The 23,806-nt window shown below is 36.1% G+C and overlaps 3 protein-coding genes, 1 non-coding gene and 1 pseudogene across 4 annotated transcripts; 2 read left to right on the forward strand and 3 right to left on the reverse strand.

The window, feature by feature from the left end:
- Positions 1–2,343: 2,343 nt before the first annotated feature.
- LOC120154109 (translation initiation factor eIF-2B subunit epsilon-like) lies at positions 2,344–10,285 on the forward strand (the record flags this gene model as incomplete). The annotated part of the gene is made up of 11 exons (XM_039165934.1): positions 2,344–2,488; positions 2,622–2,884; positions 3,628–3,757; positions 4,036–4,088; positions 4,318–4,578; positions 4,648–4,724; positions 8,168–8,259; positions 9,171–9,253; positions 9,508–9,579; positions 9,781–9,906; positions 10,021–10,285. Coding segments are annotated over 11 exons (1,341 nt in total), but the record flags the coding sequence as incomplete, so codon positions are not given.
- A 1,520-nt stretch (positions 10,286–11,805) lies between these two features.
- On the reverse strand, positions 11,806–12,838 carry LOC120154110 (annotated as a pseudogene).
- An 842-nt stretch (positions 12,839–13,680) lies between these two features.
- On the reverse strand, positions 13,681–13,876 carry LOC120154244. Its single transcript, XR_005518870.1, has one exon. It is a non-coding gene; the product is annotated as a U2 spliceosomal RNA (small nuclear RNA).
- Positions 13,877–15,475: 1,599 nt separating this feature from the next.
- On the forward strand, positions 15,476–16,291 carry LOC120154111. Its single transcript, XM_039165936.1, has 3 exons — positions 15,476–15,682; positions 15,788–16,107; positions 16,206–16,291. Exons 1-3 carry the CDS (start codon positions 15,476–15,478, stop codon positions 16,213–16,215), a joined length of 537 nt encoding a protein of 178 aa, XP_039021867.1. The 3' UTR covers positions 16,216–16,291.
- A 1,936-nt stretch (positions 16,292–18,227) lies between these two features.
- LOC120154112 lies at positions 18,228–20,017 on the reverse strand. The gene is made up of 3 exons (XM_039165937.1): positions 19,478–20,017; positions 18,973–19,338; positions 18,228–18,299 (listed from the first exon to the last, which is right to left on the reverse strand). The coding sequence occupies exons 1-3, from the start codon at positions 20,015–20,017 to the stop codon at positions 18,228–18,230; spliced, it is 978 nt and encodes a 325-aa protein (XP_039021868.1).
- Between the last annotated feature and the right edge of the window lie 3,789 nt (positions 20,018–23,806).

Consider the following 23,806-nt stretch of genomic DNA (forward strand, 5'->3'; position numbering starts at 1 on the left):
TAGCAGGCCGTCTTGTGATATTGATTATTGACAAAAACGAGTTTTTTTAATTTTAATTTTTTTTTATCGAAACGTGATTTGTGGGTATTCTATGTTCATTTATTATTGTTGGTAGGTGAAGTTGGAATCTTGTCTTGTGGACGGCACTTGGGAAATGAAATGAATCCATTCCGTCTATTTTATTTTATATCTTTTACAAATATGAATGAAAAATATTGGATTTAAAAAAAAAATAAACGTATCTCTTGGAGAATTAAAACTTGATATTTACTAGATTTAAATAATTAGATTTTTTATTAGCATCGAACCTATATATTATCATATGATAATTGGAGAATTAAAACTTGAGATTTACTAGAATTAAAATAGGTTTGATTTTCATTATAATTTGGTCTATCTCTTTTTATAATTATTAATTAACAATATTTATTTTACAAAAAAATATTTACTTTTATTGAGTTTTAAATTATTATGTCTACCAATCAATAACTGTGTCCAAACTTTTTTCTAAAATGAAAAGAACTATATCGTATAAATATTATTATATTTGAAACATTATTATCTTTTTAGTTTTTATAATGTAATAAATATTAAAAATATTTTTATTAATATGTTATTAATTAATTAAAATTTTAAATAGATAAAACCATTTGATAAATCTCACATATAAATCTTTCGAAAGATTTGATGTGATAAAAAATAATATTCTTTTCTAAAACAATTTTTTTAATTTATTTTTTTAATAAGCTAAGGTGATTAACCCTGCTGCAACCATTAGTGTTCGAATATGTGATTCTTAGGAACATCAACGATTCTTTTAACCACTTAGGTAAGTTGAATCATGCCAAAACAAATATTTTTTATTAATTTAAAATGATTAAGAGTGATAATATTTTTTTTGGAACTGAAATTGTCTCCCATATTATTAACAAACGACGAAAATATTCTTAATTATTTGATAATAAATACTTAAATATCATATAATCGTTAGTTTCAAACTCAGGTCCCTGCTATTGAAGTCACTTTATTGTGTTTTAGAAGAAACATTTAAAATTAAGATGTAACAAACTTCATTTAATATTATATTAAAGTAATATGGAATATTTGAATATAAAACTAAAGAAATATGAATCTATATCTAATATTCATCTTGAATTACATTTTTATTATACTATAAATTATGTATATATATTATTTAAAATTATCTCTTGCTTGAACATAAGATACGATTATTTTTATTATTAAACTGCACAAAATTTTATATGAATAAAATATAATGAAATATTGAACCATTTTATACTCGTCTTGAATAGCATTAAAATTTAAACTATTATTTTTATTATTACACTAAAATTAACTAAAAACAAATAGACTAAAGACAATTAAGATTAAATATTTTTTTTATAAAATGAGTAGATTAGGCTAGTTACATTTTAAAACCTTTTTTTTGTCTAAGTTCATGTTTTACTAAGTTTGATTCGAAAATTTTGAATTATTTTAATTTGATATTTGAAAATACTTTTTTATATAATGAAATTTACATATTTCTATAATTAAATTTAAATAAAAGAATAAATTTTCAACTACTAAAACAACAATTTGAGCCGAATCAGGTCAGTCTAAATCACAAATCGTCTAAAGTTTGATTCGAACAGACAAATCACCGAACCGCTTAAATAACCCAACCCAACCCAACACAACACACATCTTTTGCTAACTTGAGTATCAACAAATTAAACTGTATACGATACATTGCAAAAGCCATCGCGGTTCAGCTTCTCGGGCACCCTCGTCAAAAATACTTTACAAGATGTTAGCGTTTTTTAGAACAACTAGGATCGATGCTTAATACGAGTATTTTTTTTACATGTTTCCTGCAGAGTCTCATTGCAACTGAGATAGACTATGTTCACTCCTTTCTGTTGGGGAGCCAGGAACGAAAGGAACAAAACCCGCGTTATCGAACGTGCGCCAGTTGTAATGCACGACGGTGTGCGTTGGAGTCGTAAGAAGTGAGAGAACGGTGCCTGGCCGCTGAACTCCCATTGAACTATCATCGAAGGAGTCCCGAGCACTTCCTAGAAACGGCGTCTGACTGATTTTGGAGACAAATGTCCGGAGGGCATGCTTGTTGTTACTTTTGAATGAGGTAGCAAGAACCTTATTAATGGTTTAGTCAATAGTCCAAAAACCTGATCAGCCGAACCAACAGAAGATACCTGTTGTCTATTTGTGCATTTTTTTTAATCTTTCAGAGAACTTTAATACTAGGCTTCTATGATGTATGATAAAAAAATGATTTTGTTTCGAGAGAAATACGAGTATCCAGACTTTACCTGATTATATGCAAGTGCCATAGATAACTTTCGAAGCTATGATACCATTATCAAGGACATAATTCAGAGGTGGACTTATCCATTTGTTCCGGATATACTCAGTGGAAGTACTGCAATAAAAGTTGAGAGGCAGGGAACTTACCGAGCATCTGGTATAGGTAAAAGGAATTAATGGTTATTATGTATTTGACTGTTATCATTTCATGCTTCTACTGCCTGTTTGAAATGTTTACTTCAGAAATTTCCCTGGACTTGGTTTAATTACTGTTTTCATTTTTTTTTCAGATGTCACATTGTCACGTTCTGCAGACATAGGTTCGTTCACTTTCATTGGGCAAGGCACCAAAATAGGGAATGACACAAAAATCTCCCATTCTGTTGTTGGAGAAGGGTGTACTATTGGATCAAATGTCACAATAGAAGGCTGTTATATATGGAATGATGTTACCGTTGAAGATGGCTGTCAGTTAAGGCATGCAATTGTATGTGATGGTGTAATAATGAAGTCAGGAACTGTTTTGCAACCTGGAGTTATTCTATCTTTTAAGGTATGTTTCCCTTGGAGCACTTTAGACGTTTTTTGAAGTGTGAAATGTCATTATTATTATCACTGTGATTAGTTTTGAATGAATGTTTATATGCAGTTAAATGGATTTGGATCATGTCCCATGATATATCAATAAACACGATAGACTTAAATTTTATGATATATTATGGTAATACCATTATGGGCTGTCTGCCTGTCTCCCAACAGTAGTAATGGAATAGATTGAACTTGTTAGTTTTGTTGGCTTCTCCTGGTTTATTTCTGGACGTGTAGATTAGAATTTCTTTCTACTATTGACACTTCAAGTCAACCAGATTTTCTCTTTATGGGATTTAAAAGGTTTTTATGTTCTTGCTCGGCCAAACCATTTTACTATGTACTAAAAAAAGCTTATCTCCATTGTTAGTAATTGCTATTTGAATAATTACTAATAGTCATTTCTGTTTTTTTCACATGATTTAATACAACTTCCTGTCTTATTACAACCGTCGTTGGTTCTAACATGCCTACCCCACCTGGAGTCCTAACTACACCCTTTGAGTGCGTTTAATCTTAGGCCTTTCTTGCAACCTTCCCCATGGTCACTCTCACTCTTCCAATGTGTTTGAAAAAGCGTTCCAAATTTTGATCCTTGTATATTTCTTATTTATTCCTTAATTACAACATTTTCTCTGGTTATTAATACTGCTGGCATAGTTCAAAGTTATGTCCTTTGAAAGAGATCTGAATGTTTATTTTGTCCAGGTTGTAGTTGGACAACAGTTCATTGTTCCTGCATATTCCAAGGTTTCTTTACTTCAACGGCCAACCCACCTAGATAGTGATGAGGAATTGGAATATGCTGACAGTACTAGTGGCACTGGGGAGTTTCGATGTAAGTTCCTAGAGATTTTGACTTCCTATATGCTTCTAAGCACGTAGAAGTGAAATTTAGCCCAATGTCGATCATTTATTTATGGAAGAATCCTATATATCAGCACATATATAATTCTTTATGTGTTCATTTTTTGTGTGTGTGGTTCAATGTTCAGTAATTTGTGCCTGCAATCTTTATTCTTTCATGTTTGTGGTAAGCTACCATTTATCTTTAGAAAAGAAAGATGTTCATTATTTATGTCCTTATAGAAGTTAACAAAACAACTATTGGTGCAGCGGATAAATTGAACGGGAACATTACACCCGATTTATCTGAGACAGCATATGAGGTTTGTTGTGTGGCTTGATTCTAGCGTTACTTTATGACATTGCTGCCAATTTTGTTTGCAAGTTGCCTCAGAGTGAATATGGAGAAAATGATTTTTTTATGATATATCTTTGGTGATATTATTAAATAGCATGAGGTTGAGTATGGACGTATCTTCATCTCTCTCTCTCTCATGTTTATCTGGCAAATAAATAAATAACTTGGATGATGAAATTCTTTGCGGTTATCAGCTTGGCACCGGCGGAGTTGGTTATATTTGGTCAGTCTTTGAAGGAGTGCAAGATGAAGAATGGAGGCAGTCAGTTGCGCCTATTCCCACAGATAAACTGGTTAAGCTAATGCTGGAGAAAGATGAGGACGAGGAACAGTTAACTCAAGATGGGAATGTTCTCTCAGCTTCAGGAGAGCTGAAAGCTGATTCTGATGATAATGGTTCTGAAGATGATGATAATGAGGACTCTGGAGATGACTATGTATTCTTTGAGAAAGAGGTAATGTGTTTGACTGTTTTAATGGTTATAATATTTATATCTGTTTACAGTTTCCATTATGGTTGGCAGGTGGAAGCTACCTTTTTAAGGGCTGTTAATGAAAATGTCAAAGTAGACAATGCAGTCTTAGAGGTGAATGCACTTCGGTAAGTTGCATTCATTTTAATTTCTCTGAGCAAGCTAAGGCCATTAACTTAGTTGGTGGACCTCTTGACTGAAGCTTTTTGTAAGCACTTTCCTAATTGTAAAATTTATGCTGTCCTACATTATTTGAAAATAAAAAACCTAAAACTTCCAGCGATGGATAGAGTCCATATCAAATAAATATTGTTGTTAACCAATCTTCTTTTCCTATTGGTAATCATTGTTTACTACGTCCTTCCAATTGATATTTTATCAGTTTGACCGAATCCAGCCTTGCTTACTTTATCCCCTTTAGTTTGATGCCTGATCAGCACCAGAACTGTAATACCTCAAATCCTGGGTCAGTAGTTTGGGTCAACCCGAGACCCATAAGTCGAGCCCATTAGATTTCTTAAACCAAGTTGGACCAGTTTATAAGGGCATTGGGCATAAGTTTGGCCCAAGAGTATTGGAGAAGTGATGATTTTAAATAGGAGTTAAAGGTGAGGGGTCAAAAGTGTAGTTTTCCCATTGTTAGTTTTAAAGGATAAAAACCCCTTTTTAATAGTGATCCACATGAAACCCCTTTCCCCATTTAGCTTACCAAATACTCTTCCTTTTTTCTTCTTCTCTCCATTATCTTATTCTCCAAGGATAGTGTAAAGGTGACAGCTTTTGTTGTTTTAGAAAAGGTAAGAACCTTAATCTTCATCCTTTAAGCTTCATTTTGAGCCCCACATCTCAAGTTTTAGCTTAGGTTTCAAAAATGGGTTTTAAGGAGGTTTGAGAAAATCAAGTGATTCTAGTCCATTATCGGTGAATTCAAGTTTTAAGGAGTGTTCTTAATCTCAATTCAAGTATTTAGTTGTTTTGGGTGATCTATTTTCTTGCTTTGTTTAGAGAAAGAGGTTGGGGAGAGCTCTAAAGCTAGGGGAAAAGAGAAATTAAACCTTGGTTGATTTTGAGAGAGTTTCCAGCAATTAGTTCATCAAGGTAACACATTCATTGTTCATACCATTTATGAGTCATTTTGAATGTCTTATAGCTAGAAAGTTGGGTTATGGAGCAGGGTATAGTATTTCATGGTAGATTCTAGCATTTGATGTTATTTAACTTATTTTAAGCTCTTTATGACCCATTCTATCATGTTTAAATTTATATTGGACAATTGGAAATGTTGGAATGGTTTTGTGAAGGTTTTGAAGTGTTTAAACGTGTGAAAATTTGAAGTTGCAGAAGAGGTTTCGAAACCCCTTATGGCTGGTTTCAAAACCTTTTGTCCAGAATGTAAATCTAAATGTAACACTCTAAACCAGTACGACACGCAATTGACCGATCAAAATGCTACACAGAACCACCGGAGTGGCTGACCAACATTTTTCTTATTTCTTTTACTTTAAAATGACAATTTTCACAAGAAAATCAACTATAAAAATGCAAATTTAAACTTTATATTGGGGAGCTCCTAAAATAGATATTTACATTCAAATTAATACAAACCAACTTTTAATAAATTGACGACTCAAATTTATAATAGGGTTTACAAATATACATGTCCTTCAAAACTTGATACGTACTCTGATCTGCTTTTGATCTGGACCTCGGTCACTTTAAGCCCCTCAAATGCTCCACTCAATCTGCGTAAGGAAACAAATTCCAAAAATTCCAAATGTGAGCTAACTAGCTCAGTGCCATACTAACAACTAGATCATACTAAAAGTGTATCACTGAAAGACTCAAGCTATCAAGTCTAGTGCTTTGTTTTAGCGAGTATACAAGTATACTCGCTCTCTACTCTATCGTAGACATCATGGTGCAGCTGAGGGTTCTGTATCTCAGAGCTCATACACCCCTCTATTCTATTGAGGATGAGGCTCCAAAAATCTCTGCATCGGACAACACACCCTCGACTAACCCAACCATTGCGAGTGTCGGGCTTTGGCCCTAGTTAGTCAGCTTAAAGTGCCTTGCGCACTCCCTAAGGATATCCGGACTGATTTTATACTTTCGACACTACTAGCTTTTCTAAAGGAACTCGTATGTCCTAGTCGTTTCCCAAGCATTCAAACAAGGCTAGTTTTATGCCCCTTAATTTATCTCGTTTCTAAATGTAATTAAGCATTATTCTTGTTCTCAATTAACGTTTATTGGAAGTTTACCCAATTTGAAGCATATTATAAGTCCACGTCCATCCGTGTACTATTCTAGGCCTATTTGGCCAAATTCAGGCAATGGTTTTGAAACCTACTGTAGAGGTTTCAAAACCTCAGCATACATTTTTAGGGTCTGGTAGGGGGTTTCGAAACCTTTGTGAAAATTTACATTCTAGACAAAAGGTTTCGAAACCAGCCATAAGGGGTTTCGAAACCTCTTATGCAACTTCAAATTTTTACACGTTTAAACACTTCAAAAGCTTCACAAAACCATTCCAACATTTCCAATTGACCAATATAAGTTTAAACATGATAGAATGGGTCATAAAGAGCTTAAAACAAGTTAAATAATATCAAATGCTAGAATCTACCATGAAATACTATACCATGCTCCATAACCCAACTTTTTAGCTATAAGACATTTAAAATGACTCACAAATGGTATGAACAAATTGTGAATGTGTTACCTTGATGATCTAATTGCTGAAAATTCTCCCAAAATCAACCAAGGTTTAATTTCTCTTTTCCCTTAGCTTTAGAGCTCTCCCCAACCTCTTTCTCTAAACAAAGCAAGAAAATAGATTACCCAAAACAACTAAATGCTTGAATTGAGGTTAAGAACACTCCCTAAAACTTGAATTCACCAACAATGGACTAGAATCACTTGATTCTCTCAAACGTCCTTAAAACCCATTTTTGAAACCAAAGCTAAAACTTGAGATGTGTGGCTCAAAATGAAGCTTAAAGGAAGGAGATTAAGGTTCTTACCTTTGCTAAAACAATCGAAGCTTGAAACTCTTAAAGCTTTCACCTTTACACTATCCTTGGAGAAGAAGATGATGACAGAGAAAAGGAAGAGTATTTGGTAAACTAAATGGGGAATGAGGTTTCACGTGGATCACTAATTAAAAAGGGGGTTTTATCCTTTAAAACCAACAATGGGAAAACTACACTTTTAGCCCCTCACCTTTAACTCCTATTTAAAATCATCACTTCTCCAATGCTCTTGGGCCAAACTTAAGCAAGCCCAATACCCTTATAAACTGGTCCAACTTGGTTTACGAAATCTAATGGGTCTCGGGTTGACCCGGGATCTGGGGTATTACAAGAACTGTTCTTGACAGCATTAGCAGAATTACTACTTATTTCCTGCGGAACTTCCTTGATGCCATCTACTTGAGTTCTCCTATTGATATTAATTTTCTTTTCTGTTGCTTCAAAGATATTTTCAAACCAAGCTGCTGTTTTATTTCTCAATAAAGATTAGTTTTGGGCTAATATTTTACCGGACTTGTCTCCTGGCATTTCTTCAGATTGTCTTACAACATGGCATCGGTCAACTGTGCTGGAGCGATATTTTACTCAATGATGAAATTGGCAGTAGAATCTCCCCACAATTCTGCTAGTAAGTGTATTGCTTCTTCTTCTTTTCATGGCCATTCTGGTAGCATTATATTTACACTGCATCGATGCATACAAATTCTTCTTTAATGTAACCATGCATGCGTAAAGGATTTAATTCAATAAATATTCACACAGATCACAGATGCATTTATTTTGAACATAAATAGACTTGTAGCATATGTTTTTAGGGACCTAATCACTCAAGGCAGTTATAGCTGTCTCATCAGCGAGCTGTGAGTTTTTTCTTCACATAAATTCTGATCAACTCATCAATCTAATGAAGCCCCATAATTACAGCATTTTTCAAATTATTGGATCGCCATTAACTAATTTCCTTTTGCCATTCCATGTTCGATCTCAGTGATTTATATGCTTAATCTCTGAATTATGTAGTTCAATGGCTGCACATTGACCCTCTATAGTTCATATCGAACTGTCTTACGTCATTCATGATTTGTTCAAACCAACGACATGGTACTTTATCTTCTCAGAAGTTATGTGCAATCTTTATTACCCTTAAAGTGCTGTTTCTTGATGATTTTGATTGGTATGTTAGAGTGGCGACACTGGCAGAGTGGAGCCATATGTATGTCTCTTAGGATTTAACTTAAAAGTTATTCTGAATATGTTGAAGCTGTCTCCCGTATGTTAGTGCAATTGTTAGCCAATGAGTGCAAATTCATGCAGCAAAGGGACATGATTGGATGTTAGCATATATTCCTAATTATTATTTCTTCTGTTATTGTTGAATGTTTCAATCATTCTACAGTACAAAGCATACATCTTTGCTGCTGTCAATCCTCTTATCCTTATTTTCACTGCAAAAAGAAACTGATCAGTTCATGTTTTATTGTTGACGTCCAGGGTTATGTTTGTAACAACTAACTTGTTTGTCTTCAATCTATTGCTAAGGTGAACTGCATAAAAATGCCGCGGATATAATCTCAAAATGGCAAAAGCTTTTGAAGTCTTTCCTGCACGATATAGATGAGGAGGTGTGTATTATTGCTCTGGTGGAAATTTCGATCTGATTAATAACTATTAATTATATGCCGACGGGCAAAATACATTTTTTTGAAGTGCTACATCTAATTTCCTCTGTATCATTCGTTGGATGGGTGGGGCGACTTACAGTTTATATTACATGCCTAAGTTGGCATCTTCTAATGCACACTTTTCCTATTAGAATTTAGATAATTCTCTATATTTCAATTTTGTGCTAAATCTTTTTCATGGCATTGCCTACCAGATTGAGGTCATCTTGAAATTTGAAGAAATGTGCCTAGAATCTGCTAAGGAGTTTGCCACGTTATTTCCACAGGTATTTCTAATGATATATATATGTTTGGTTGATAAGATCTGGCAGTGGGTAGTTTTTATGGTAATAGTTACAACTTGCAAGTGAATATGTTAAGTTGGGCAATTCTTAATGAGATAATGTGGAATGATATTTATACAAAAGAAGTGGTAAGAAATGCGTTCTAATACGTACCATCATCCTCGTTTAATTTTTCTTCCACAGATTTTGCATCTTTTATATGATAAAGAAATTTTACAAGAAGATGCTCTTTTGAGGTGGGCTGATGAGAAGGAAGGAGCGGATGAAGCGGATAAAGTGTTTCTCAAGCGTTCTGAAAAATTTATACAGGTAAAAAAGACAAACCTAATCTTTCTATTTTTCCCAGCGTTCATAAGATTATTCATCTGCTCTAATGACGGTTGCATAAACACTGCTTCTTTGCTCGTCTTTTCCCCTTTTAAGTGGTTGAAAGAGGCTGAAGAAGAAGATGACGAAGAGTGAGATAAGCACGATTCCAAGTGTTATTCTTTTTATAATATTGTGCATCAATGATCGACAAACGATCATGACTGTTTAGCTCATGCTTTAGAAAACGGGCGGATGCTGGTATCATGGAAAAATTTCTGCCATGGCCTTTAACCATAGTCCTCTGTTTGCAAGTTTTGTTTTTTGTTTGTTATGTGGCTAATAAAGTCATTCCAGTTTGACACCAGAAGTGTTGTATTTGAAATGATAGCTGGGCAACTATTCACATATTTGGTTCTTGCAATGATTTTACAATTTTTTCCCCTTTCCTTTAGCATGAATAGGAATGGTAAAATTTCATTAGGACCATAAGAACAAATTTGCAAGGGAAACAGAAAAAAGGCCAGAAATCTAGAAATTCCACAAGACAACCACAGGGTTAATTAAAAGCGATTATTATAATTAGAAGCATTGGCCCACAGCAACCGTCCAATATGCATCAGCAAGCACAGGGCATAAAAACTGTTTGAATTAATGTTATTCTTATGGAACGTTTTCTGTCAGAAGGTGACCTTCGACAAAGGGATCCGTTATTGTCCATCTTATTTCTTATGATCATTCCTACATTCTGAGCAGAATCGCATTCGGGGCTTTCTTACCAGTTGGAATAATGATGGGGGTCATGCATTTAATCTAGGCGGACGATAACTTATTGTTTCAGAGCTTGAAGTTTGGTGTCTCTGGGAGGTTTTAGACATCTATGAAGGGGCATCAGGGTAGAAAATTATAGCAAATCCAACATTTACTTCTGCCGTCACTAAGGTTGGCGATCCATTTATTTATTTGGGTATGCCTTTAGTGATAGGTTGCAACTAAACTACCACGTTCGATTTTGTTCGTGATAAGGTAGTTGCCCAGGTACTTGGTTGGATGAAGCATCTTCTTCCTTATGATGGTGAAGTCTTCATCAAATATATTGGATAAACTTTGCTAACATACATTATGGGCTCCTTTCTATTACTGGCGGGGATTGTCGAGGAGAATGTTGTCCTTGGTGATTATTAGTGGTATGGTTGTCCTTTTGAAAGAGACTAACCTCTTTGGCTCGGACATCTCTAATATCAACCTGAACAAGTTGAGGGTCTCGACTTTCAAAATATATTCCAATTTAATCTCGCAAACAGATATGACGCTGTATTCAGTCGCCACAAAGCCTTCTGTACAGCCAATTGTATTACAGCCTCCTTGATTTTGGTCCTAACCAGAGGTGAAACTACAATGCTGGCGGCTAAATAAAGGCCAAGAGGGCCTATTTTGTCTATGATCATCCCATAGATAACCACAGATTCCGTGGAGTCATCGTGCAGCGACAAAGCTCCATTGAGGCATTATCTTATTTTCAGGTTTTTGTTCCCTGTTTTGAGCTCTGGTTCGGCAAAAGCTTCTTACCTCGAGTCTACCGAGGAAGCAACCAAGTATGCTTGATACTGACAGTTTGTTATCCAATTTTTTGGTACTTCAACCATATGACTTCTTTTTAGCCTACTTTTGGTACTGATTCAATTTCTGGTAATTCCAACTGTTTGAACACCTCTTTGTCTTAGTTTTTGGTAGCTTTATTAGAAAGTTTGATTTTGAGTGTTGGAGAACAGTTTCACATGAATGAGGAATTGATACTTTTCAAGAATTTATTGATACACGTGTAATATATATAAATTCTTTGTTTTACAACAGCAGCAAAAAAGGCAAGCTCAATGCAGAAATATATCTGCAGAAAATTGTTCAATTATCATCTCTCAAAGCTGCATTTTCATGTCCTGGAATAATATCTGATGACGTAGCCAAAGTGGATTCACTTTGGGAAGCTGATAAGGTGCCTAAACCATCATAAGGCCATGGAATAGGGGTCCAATACCTTCTACCGGTTCCTACCCTGCCACTACTTTGACCACTATTCCTGTCGCCATTCGGCTCGATCTTCGAATCATCCAACGGCAACTGAAACCGGCAAACCAGACAAGAGCTATGAAGTTCCACCATGGGATAATACACCCAACATGGAACTTATGCTTACACGGCACCTCTTTCTCTTGGGTTCCAGTCTCGAAATCCTCCAAACATACTGGACATTGCAAATTCTCTTCGGGTAATGGTTGGCATTGCTTCGACTGCTTCCTTTTGTGCCGGCGGGGTTCCGTAGCGATTCGGATCATTCTCGGACAAATACTGCATCAAAAGATCCCAACCAGGTCCCATGATGTTATCACCACCAAAGGAACTAGTTGGCCTATGACTCAGGTTTCGACTGCGATTGACATCGAAAGAGCCTTGAACAACCAAGGCTTCTTCATTGATTGGACAAACAAGATCATTCTACCACTCCTATCTCTACCATCCTCAGAGTTCTCTGATTCAGAAGCTGCCATTGTACGCATATCCTGAAGCATCCTAATAGCTGAAGTTGATCCCCTTGTTCTTTGTGGAACCGAGGACTCGGATTCTCTCCCGAGCTCATCATCTTCCGGCGAATCCTGCAAGTTTGTGCCATCGATTCGATCCCGGCTCTCGATATGCGACTGCGATGGAGGACTTAAACCACCGATCAAACCGAGCAAGATGGGGGCCCAGAGTGAAAGATTGTTCACTGATCCTGAATCAACGGCGTTGGTATTGGAGTCGGAATGATCTCTTATGCCGGCCATTTCTTCAACAAATCCAGAATCACAGAAAGGGCATTTGATTTCGGGATCTGTCGTTGAATTCACCACTTGAGAACACACGTAAACCAATACCTACTTGCTTGCCTATCCCCCATCTTTCTCTTCAAAATACCACACAAATAAATTAACACATGACATGATACGAATATATAAATGTATCTAATGAGTCAAAATCAATATAACATCTCATTGATCTCAAACATGATTCAAATAACATAATCACAACGGATACATGAATGCATTAAAATATATCGAAGAAAACGAAGGTGGCATGATTAGGTTTATCTCAAATGATCCAAAACATGATATTATTAGAAAGTTACGCAGAAAGAAGAATCCTTCGGGAAGATTAACATAAAGTGTTGTTGATTTTAAGACGATAGAAACGCATTATTGCATGGTACCTTGGAAATGGAGGATGATGGGAACAATTGGTACGAATAAGAGGACCATGATATGGAGTTTACGGTTAAACAGAAAACAATGCGGTCCTCTCTTTTTCTTGTTCTGTTTCTCTACACGGAATGACAGTTTTAGGTCAATGTTGGTTTTTACCTATCATTTTGGTATGCGCAGTTTCTTAGATATAGGGTTTTTGTTTTGCTTTTTCCTTGTAATTAACATTAGGCAATTAGTTGGTTCAATTTAGGCGCTCTGGTTTAGTAGGCTGATGCAAAATCATAAATGCCATTTGCTACAGCAAATTTTAACTCCTGAACATTTCTGCGCACTTGGGACCCAACAAATCGCACCTCTACTTAAAACTGGGAGTACAAAGTATAATGGGAAAACGAAAACATCTTGCAGTTATAAGCCTTGGAGAGGAGACGATAAACCAAGCATGCACGAGTTTCGATTGCATAAAATTCTTACATCAGAGTTGCATGAAAGCGAAGCCTTCAAAAATCAGACAATAAAAATTTATATTTAGAATTGGGTGGGGTGAACCAGGCCCGAGCAATAGTGCAACACTTAGGCGACACACGAGAGCCCCAGCAGCAAGCTGCTGTTATGGACCCTCCCCCTCGAAAAATAAATTTAATATCATGTGGACCAATGACCCACGTATCAGATATTAAACTGATAAGAACAGATACTACACTTGATCTTAGCCAAAAGGCCGAGAAAGGTATGCTTCTTCTGGTTCAATCCCGTTTCTTTTATAAACTGCTTCTGGCCTCGTCATTCTATATTCTAAAGATGTGGGATTTGGCAATGTAACTTCTTTTTCATTTGTTGGCTGCTTCCAGCAGCTAAGGGTGAACGAACACCTTTGATTTTACACGTTATTCAATGGAGATAACCTTTCTTCCTGCATTCGTCTCCGACAACTCTCTTTGCAATCCATTTCTGGTTTGAGCCTTTTTCTTCTAGTGCATCTCCATGGCTATATGTTGAAGAAAACAGGAGAAATAAATACAATAAAGATATTTAATTCTTTACTTTCAAGATAAACCCTTGTTCCCAACACTTAATTGACACATTAAAATCGAGGTTTGATTTTAAAACACTTATTAAAGCTTTGATAAGATCGTTGCAAAAAGTACATACGCAAATGGACTTATCACTGATTGTATCATCAGCAAAGGTATATCTTATATAGAGCTGGGTATACGGGCTACAAGCCCGTTTAACCCGTGAATTTTGACGGTACGGACTTAAACGGAGCGGTTTAAAAAGCCTGCAATCATAAATGATCTTGAATTTTAAGGCCCGTGACCCGTCCATTTAACCCGCGAGCTAAACGGACTTACCCGCGACCCGTTAAATAATAATAATTTTAAATATTTTAAATGCAATAAAAAATAATATTCTAACTTGCTACACCTTTAAATAATACCATAACACTATTAAGTCTTAATAAGTCTAAAATAAATAACATCATAACACCATTATATAGCTTTTGAAAGTTTTATGTCTAAAAAGATAATTTTTTAACATAGTTTAATATCAATTTATGAATTTTTACCTTATAAAATTAGTGGTGGATATCAATATTTGACATCCATTCTAGAATTTGGGTGCTCTTAAGAAAATATTTCCATAAATGATGGTGTAAATTAACTATAATAGAACTTATTGAAGTAAATTTCTTTTCAATTGGGTCATCAAGCTACAACTTAAATCATCAAGGGACAGTTCTAAGAAGTTGTATAGATTTACTTGAACTAGAATCAAGAGACATTGATTGTTTGTTGTTGAAAGCTTTTGTCCCTATGGAACCGAAGAGAGAGAGAGAGAGAGAGAGAGAGAGAGAGAGAGAGAGCATGTATGGTCAGTTAAGCAATAAAAAGTGACAAAATCCCAACACTTGGGTAGGATTAAGACCAATTAAAACAACTAATAACCTTTGGGGTTTCCAGTGGCATGTGCCTGTCACTCAAGTCCAAATAGATTGCTACAAATTCCCTCCATTTATGGCATTGTAAATATGCGAGGCAACAAGCCAAACGTCTTGTATAATTGTCAATTTGTTATTTGAGTTACCAATCGTATTAAGGTAAGACTAATATTGCTAGCCTCATCTCAAAACAAAGGAACGACCCCACCCACGCTGCTGACGATATTGCTGACTCAACCCTTAAGCTTTTGTGGTAGCGTACAAGACTCTATATTAAATTTTGTTAGACTGAAGATAAAATCCTTTCAATAGATGTGCTTTTAAATGATAAAGACTGCAGGTGACACGCGTCACCTCCTCTAAACTAAACTCAATATGTAAACAATGGCCAATGGGTCCACTTATCTCCGGGCTTGCTGACGCAGTTGCTGACCTAGTGACCTTTTCGGCTTTTCTCTTCCCACTTGCGCCTCCCCCGCCCCTATATATTATTCAGTTTTTGTACAGCACACTCAAGATCAATCACTCCTCTGAACCTATTCTCATCTCTTCGCTTTGCCTTTGCCTTTGCCTTTGCCGATCATTTGTTCCCGAAATGGTTAGATTCTCTTTTCTTTTTTTCTGATTTCGGTTTCGTTATTTGCATTTTGTTATAGAAAAAAATCCTTTTTCTTTTTTACCCTTTTCGATCTGCTTCGAACAGGATCTTCAAGATGCCATTGCTATGGCTCTGGAATTTGTGTTGGAAACTGAGAGGCGAAGGAAAAAGCAGTTGGAACATGCACTGGCCGAGAAACGAAGGGAACGTTCGATGCTCGCGAGAAAGAAGCACCGCCTGCTGCGAAAGAAAGCGGCCGAGCAAAAATTGTTCGACGATTTCATGGTATTCATTGGCGCAATTGAGAATAACGATCGCCAGATCTTCCAGAATTTTGATGAAAACGAAATGATGAATGCTGTTGTAGCTATCTTGACCGGTAATGACGATAAAAATGGAGACTTTTCCGATGATAATGGTCAAAGGTTGTATGATCAGAAGCATAGAATTGAACTAGTTATTGTGATTTGGTAATTAAACTTGGGTATAAATTTGCTAATGATTTTGCTGTTGTTGCGTGCAGAAAGGATTGATAAGGAGCTTCAGAATGCTCAGAATCTCGGTTATATTCAGGGTACAATTAGTGACGGCAATAGTCGAAGTGGTAACTAAAAATTAATATAATTATACGTATGACTTCTCCTTACATATTGTATTAATTTAACAGTAATTTTAATTTAATAAATTTAACTTTTTAATTAAATGATGATAGAGGTCACTAATAATAAAATTTCTCTAATTTATATTTACAAAATTCTCCAATTTCAAAAGAAATGAGACACGATTTGCACTTTGGCTTGAAAAAATAAAATAAAAACATGATCATAAAACTCATTAAAATGGACAAGACAAGCATTTATTGTCCATGATCAAACCAAGGACTAATGTGGCAGATGTTGCTGTCAAAATCATCCCAAAATCCACGACAAAAAAGAATTAATGGTTCAATTTTAAGTACAGCCCAATTTAAGCCAGGTTTAGACAAAATAAGCAGCAAGGTGAACCCTTGAAGTAGAAAGGGATTGAATAACTAGATTTGCCACTTGTCAAGGATTTGAGCGAAATTCTTTTGGGCTTCATCCGAGATTAATCCGGCGAAATTAAAAACAAAATTGTGATGGGAACTAAGATAAAATTAAAAAATTCCGAGGACCTAGGTGAAAATTTTCAGACTATAAAATTTAGCAATTACATAATTTAACTACGAAAAAAATTATTTACAATTGAGAAGGCAAATGAGATTATTTTTATTAATTTAATATGTTACTTTATCTCTTTGATAATTGTTAAAGACGGCATATTCATTTTATAAAAAAATTAAAATTTAATATTCACTATATAACTTTTAGAAGTTTAATATCTAGAAATATTATTTTAATATAATTTAGTGGTTATTTAAAACTTGTATCCTACAAAATTAGTAGATTAATTATGGAATGATCCTTTAATTTTTAATGTTTACTTAATAATAATAATTTAATTAATAGTATATTTTAATATATTATATTATTATTTTGATCTACTAGTTTCACTGTGTACTCCTCTTAATACATTAATTGAGCTCGAACCATTTGAAATCTAGATTTTTCCCCTTATATGTCCGATCCAGAAACACCTCCAATAAGTAATCGGTTAAGGCTAACCATTTTTTACTTCTGGAAATTTGTGCAATAATTTTGTGCTCCAGCAATCGGCCGATATCGACAGGCGGACCAGTCCCAGCGCCCGACTACGCTTGATAAACCGACTAAAAATCTAGACAACTTTGAAATTTTTTTGGCTTATGCTTTGATTTAGGTAGTTCTGTTATGCCTCAGTATAAATAAGACTAATCTAAGATGATTTTTGAAATGATCATCCAGCTCAGTTGGTATAGCATAAGGTTCTTAATATTGAGGTCGTGGGATCGAGTCCCACAGAGGGCATTTCATAATTCGGAGGTCTCTTACGGAAGCTGCTCTCAACCTGGTGTTTGAGTAGCCTACTATCTTACATCTCCTTACCCCATATATATGGGAAAAAGGGACAACCATTTTAATCTAAGATGATTTTAATTTAAAATGTTATTATATTTAATTTAAAAATTCATATAAATTTATAATAATTTTGATTACAATTGAAAAATTACATTGTGGGGAAATTTAAGATTTATAATGAAAATATTATGAAAATTATATCGTGGGGAGTTTAGGGTTAATAATAAAAAATATTACAAAATATGTAGCATTTTCGATTTCAATTTAAAATATTACTTTGTTTAACTTTTTTTTTGAAAGAGGGTACTTTGTATAAAAGGGGTACAAAGTACACCACCTCAAGGATCTCATTAAAAAATCTCCCTAATCCTAAATGGAGAAAAAAGAGAATACCTTGAGGTGGAAAGGATCTAAAAACAAACAATACTTTAACAACAAACAATCCGAACTCTAGCCAAACAACGAACCGCAGAACCGTTCCAACATAAACTAACGACAGGAATGAAAAAAGAAAATCAAAAGGATCATACACAAGCAACATACCCTTTCACACAACCCACAACCTGAACTCAACCAGCAGCAGCAACCAGAACGGAGCTAGAAGAACATCCAACAAAACACCAGCTCCCTAATTGCACCCACTGCCATATTTCCAACAGAAAAAACTGCTCAAGACAACACAGCCAACCCAATTCAACCAACCGAGAAAAAGAAAAACAACAACGATTGAAGGGATAGCAAATCAACTAGCAATTGCACAAGAAAACCAAATGCACGACCACATAGAAAAAAAAGAAACTGAAGCTTCCAGAACGCATGCTCGAAAATGATCAGCCACAACACCGAGAGTGCACGAACCCAACAACGAGCCCACGTTTCAGAGCAGACATCCACCAACAAACACAATACAAAAAACTAGAGTCGAATAACTATCATAACAAACACATATCAGAAAAATCCCACTACTAACATCTCCAACCAAACAAAACAGAATCGGGGCAACGAACAAAGTCTTGAATGCTCGGAACCAGCAAGGGCTAAAGCGCATTAGCCCACACACCTATCTGAACCATAGCCGAGAAGAAAATCTGATCAGCCGAGAAATACTTGCCCTGAAACCTACTTTTATTACGACACAACCATAACTTCCATATAATACCGAAGAATCCGATAGACCATAGATCCTATAAAGACTTTAATTTTTTGAGAACACCAAACCTACAGCAAGTCTCTAACATTCGAAGGAAAAACCATACAAATATGCCACACGGAACACCAGCGTTGCCAAACCTGTCATGAACTCTCGCAATGAACCAGAATATGATTAATATATTCTGGAAAACTATTGCAGAAGGAACAAGAAATCTGATCAGAAACATGAACTCCCCACTTCACCAGTTCAGGAATAACCGGCAACCTTTGATGCACTGCTTTCCAAACAAACCCAGACACTTTTAGAGGAACTAATTTACACCATACAACTTGCCAAATCGGATCGACCAACTTGCCTTCGGAAGTCACAGAATGATAATAAAATTTTGGGGTGTATCTTCTATCAGCGGAGCCCACCCATTTTAATTTATCGTGAGCATGAGCTGAACTAGCAGCTAGATTAATAACCTCCAAGAAATGCGACCAAAGAGGAATTTCCCAATCAAAATGACCCTTCCTAAGATCTATCTTCCATTCCCAAACACCATTCACCCAATCCAAAATTTATGGGGAAAGATGCTTTAAGAGAGATCAAATTAGACCATCGATCATTCCAAAAATCGATTTTCTCTCCATTTCCCATAATGCATATAAAATCATCGCACACATTCCCCACATGAGAAGGCATCGGATTGACAATGTTACGCCAAACCCAAGAAGAATTACGCGAATAAACCTCTTTTGGCAAAATATCAAGGGGATCGTAATTGTACTTAGCAACTATGATTTTTTTCCAAAGGCTATCATTCTCCTCGCTAAAATGCCAAACCCACTTATTTAGCATAGCTCGATTTCTGGTTAGAGCATCAAAGATACCCAGACCCCCATGAGATTTCAAACCACAAACAGATTTCCAATTTAACCAATGAATTCCTCTCTCCGAATTACCCTTCAAGACGAAAGAGGCGATGACTTTATCAATAAAGTCAACAACACCCTTAGGAATAGGGAATAAAGAAATGAAATAAACAGGGAGATTAGATAACATTGATCTAATAAGAGTAAGCCTGCCCCCAAAAGATAAAACTTTAGATTTCCAACTTTGTAAACGAGACTGAATTTTTCCATCACTGGATGCCAAAGAGACTTCGAATTCCTTTTGTGCCCTAGCAGAAGACCCAAGTAAGTCGTAGGGAGAGAAGCACATCCGCAATTAATTGAAGACGCCCAACTATATATCCTGCTATCGTCAACATTGATACAAAAAATCTTAGTTTTATTCATATTTAATTTCAAACCTGCAGCCAGCTCAAAGATTTTTAGAGCACGACTGAAATTTTATAAGATCAAAACGTTAGCAGAAGAAAATACCAACAAATCATCAGCAAATTGGATATGAGAAATATCTATACTTCCCGACCCAATTCCAACACCTTCACACAATCGAATTTCTGTCGCTTTCTTTAACAATCCACTTAGCGCCTCCCCAACAATATTAAAAAGCAAAAGAGATAAGGGGCAACCCTGCCTAAGGCCTCTCTTTATTGAAAAATTGTCCGAAGGGAAACCATTTACAAGAACATCAATAGAAGAGGTCAAAATGCAGAAATGAATCCAACTTCTCCACCTTTTGCCAAAACAAATCTTCTTAAGAATAAAATTCAGGAAATTCCAATCGACTGTATCATACGCTTTACTAAAATCAACCTTAAATAGCACAGCTTCTTTTTTTCTCTTGGAAAGGTCGTCAATGACTTCGTTGGCTATCAGGACACAATCTGCAATCTGTTTACCCGAAATAAAGGCGAACTGATTTTCCCCAAGCACTTCTTTGAGACAACAATCCATTCTCTTAGCCAGAATTCGAGATACTATTTTATACAAACTCTCCACCAGAGAAATTGGTCTAAAATCCTCTGGATTAGCTGCCTCACCAACCTTCGGAATAAGGGCGATAAAAGATTTATTAAAAGTAGTATCCTCGACTTTGCCCCAGTAAAAGTCAGACAAAAACAACATGACATCTTCCTTAATAACCATCCAGAATTTTTTGAAAAAATCCAAGGTAAAGCCATCTGGGCCAGGCGCTCTCAAGCCATCTGACGAATTAATTACGAACCAAACCTCTTCTTCGAAAAACGAGCTTTCAAGGAACCTTCTAGAGACAACACACAATCTCTTAACCGAAAAATCCCATATCTTTACAGGGATTGTCTTCACATCATTGAAGAAACCCCTAAAGTATAAAACAAAAGCCTATTGAATCCTATCTTGACGTTTTAACACCGAATTATGAACCTTCAGTTTGTTAATCTGGTTTCGCCTTGCTCTATAAGAAGCAGTTAAATAGAAAAACTTTGTATTTCTATCACCTTCTTTGAACCACCTAAGTCTCGATTTTTGGAGCCACTCTTGTTCTTCTTTCCGCAAAATGGCCCACAACCGAGCCTTCAAAGCAACAAGATCAGATTGAACAGAATTAGACAAGGGGTTCAAAATACATTTACTTTCTAATTCATCAATTTGTTTCTCAATAATTTCCACGTTGACGAGATTACTATCACGAACTGATCTTACTCTATCTTTTGTCACGACCTTAGTAAGCAGCAGGGACTGCATAATGTTTTTGCCTCTATTCAACTCCCATACATCCTTGATTCTACCAACAAGAATGTAATCTTCACTCCAATGGTTGAACCATTTAAATGGCCGGATAAATTTTCTACGGTTTTTAACTTTCAAGAAAACTGGATTATGGTCTGATACACTCCTTGGAAGAGTGAACTGCAACAGTCCCGGAAATAAGCAGGCAATCTCAGGAGAAATTAAAATTCTATCCAGTCTACTAGCAGCTGTAATCGATCCGCCCCTAAACCAAGTGAATCGACTGCCCATAATTGGAACATCAAGCAACTCCCACCGAGAGATGAAATCTTCAAAAATTCTCCTCGCAGCAGGAAAATCAGAAGCCCCAATTCTTTCAGAGACAAACCTTTCCACGTTAAAATCCCCTCCCACAACAATTGGGCAATTTAAGCTTGAAATTACATAATTAAGTTGGTCGAAAAAATCATATCTATCACTTTGAGAATTAGGCCCATAAACGTTTACAAAACTAATCTCCAGATTGTTAATCAAAAGAATGCCTTTAACCGTAACAATTCGCCTATGGGTAACCTTGCTCTTCATCTCAAAAATATCTCGATCCCATAAAGATATAATACCTCCCGAGGCTCCTACAGACGGCTCAAAAATAAGACCCCTATCAATTCTGCCCTTAAACACCCGATCAGCATAATCAGAGATCACACCCACTTTCAATTCCTGAAGGAACAATATACTAGGCTTATTATACTCTAAAATCCGACTGATGGCTCTACATTTAAGACTTTTTCCCAAACCTCTCACATTCCAACTAATAACTGAAAAACTGCAATCCTTAATAAACGAGCACACATACGGAAAAATCTAACAGAAAACCAATCAAAATCAGAACTTACCCGAGAGCTCAATCTGCTCCAGTATTTGAATCACCTTATCTTTCGAACCAGTAAAAACAACTCCCAGGGCCTCACCAACAGAAAACGTTTCCATCGCTTCTTTTTCTAAGCCCACCGGATCAGCAGGAGTTTCCTTCGCCGAACAGCCTCGTACACCTGAACCCCTTCTGACTGACTGAGTCATATGACACATTCTCGTACTTTTCTTCTTTCTTTTTGGAGCAGCACTTTTAGCAATACTAACCTTTTCTGCCCCAATGATACATTCGTCAGCACTTGAAGAAAAAACAAAGTCTTTTGATATGGAAGAATCCTGAATAGGCTTCACTGACTGAGCCAAAACCGTCCCGCGTAAAGATGGAAAAATACCCTCACCCCTTAATCCCAAAGAAGATATCTCTTCGATTGGAATATCCAAAAGCCTTGAGATGTTGGATAAAGATTGATTATGCCACTCGTGCCTAACATCACGATTAAGGGCCATGAGCCCAACACTATCATCTGTATACATAAAATTGGGCCCATCATTAACTAGAATGGGAACCTCATACAGAGACTCGACCACAGCAACCCCCCTTTCCACCTCATCCTCCTCGAGCCCCCTACTACCTGCCTCTGGTCTGTTGGAAATTTGACTCCTCTGACAGATTGCAGCATTGGAAGAAACCATATTATAATCAGCCTCGGAACCAACACTATGCACATGTTCTTCTTCTCTCGATGAAACTAAACCCGCTTCCACTGCGTCTGAGCACCACTCGCCTCCGCCCGACATCGAGCCATCTATGAACATTCTAATCTTCTCCTGATCTTTCATTGCAATTTTGATGGAATAAACTATTCCATTGCAAACAATGAAAATTTTCTCCGGAATATCTGAAGCGAATTGAACTTCCAACAAAATCTTTGCAATATCAAACCTTGATCGATTACTAGTTTCTTTATCGATCTTCAAGACTTTACCCCACAAACTACCCAACTCTAAGAAGAATTTTTCACTCCACACTGTTAATGGAACACCCGACAACAGAATCCAGACATTGAATCTACCTTTGTTCTCATAACCCTCCAGCAATTCTAGCTCATCAAACCACCGAGAAACCCAAACCTCTCTATTGGACCAGCACACCTGACGAGCAGTTTCATGTTTGAATTGAATGACAACCAACAAATCATGCCAAATACTTACCTTCACGTCAAACCCTTCTGCACTAAAAGCTGTCTTAATAATATCTTCATTGTACATACTTTTTATTTTCCCCACCAGACAAGAATTTCTCCACGATACCTCCTTCTTCGCAATACCGATTAATCTATTAACCTCACCATCCTCTGGAACTGCCCTCGAAGCTATACCATCATCAATAATGAAATGAATCACATTATTCAGACATGAAGAGAGAGATTGCTGAATAACATCAACATGTTGCTTAGAGCTCTCTACGACAGACTGCTCCCCTCGAACTACTGCCTTAAAAGACCTAAAATCCCTTAAC

Source organism: Hibiscus syriacus, unplaced genomic scaffold (genome assembly GCF_006381635.1).
Source record: "Hibiscus syriacus cultivar Baekdansim isolate YM2019G1 unplaced genomic scaffold, ASM638163v2 tig00111105_pilon, whole genome shotgun sequence".
Taxonomy (NCBI): Eukaryota; Viridiplantae; Streptophyta; class Magnoliopsida; order Malvales; family Malvaceae; genus Hibiscus; species Hibiscus syriacus.

What these genes read in the sequence shown, in the direction of transcription:
- LOC120154111 (XM_039165936.1), top strand. Translation starts at nt 15,476, where the DNA reads ATGGGTCCACTTATCTCCGGGCTTGCTGACGCAGTTGCTGACCTAGTG. An exon ending in GATCATTTGTTCCCGAAATG is followed by an intron (nt 15,683 to 15,787) that starts GTTAGATTCTCT and finishes TGCTTCGAACAG; the next exon opens with GATCTTCAAGATGCCATTGC.
- LOC120154112 (XM_039165937.1), bottom strand. Translation starts at nt 20,017, where the DNA reads ATGTGCTTCTCTCCCTACGACTTACTTGGGTCTTCTGCTAGGGCACAA. An exon ending in TGCCTTCTCATGTGGGGAAT is followed by an intron (nt 19,339 to 19,477) that starts GTGTGCGATGAT and finishes TGGGAATGGAAG; the next exon opens with ATAGATCTTAGGAAGGGTCA. An exon ending in AATATATTAATCATATTCTG is followed by an intron (nt 18,300 to 18,972) that starts GTTCATTGCGAG and finishes GAAATATGGCAG; the next exon opens with TGGGTGCAATTAGGGAGCTG.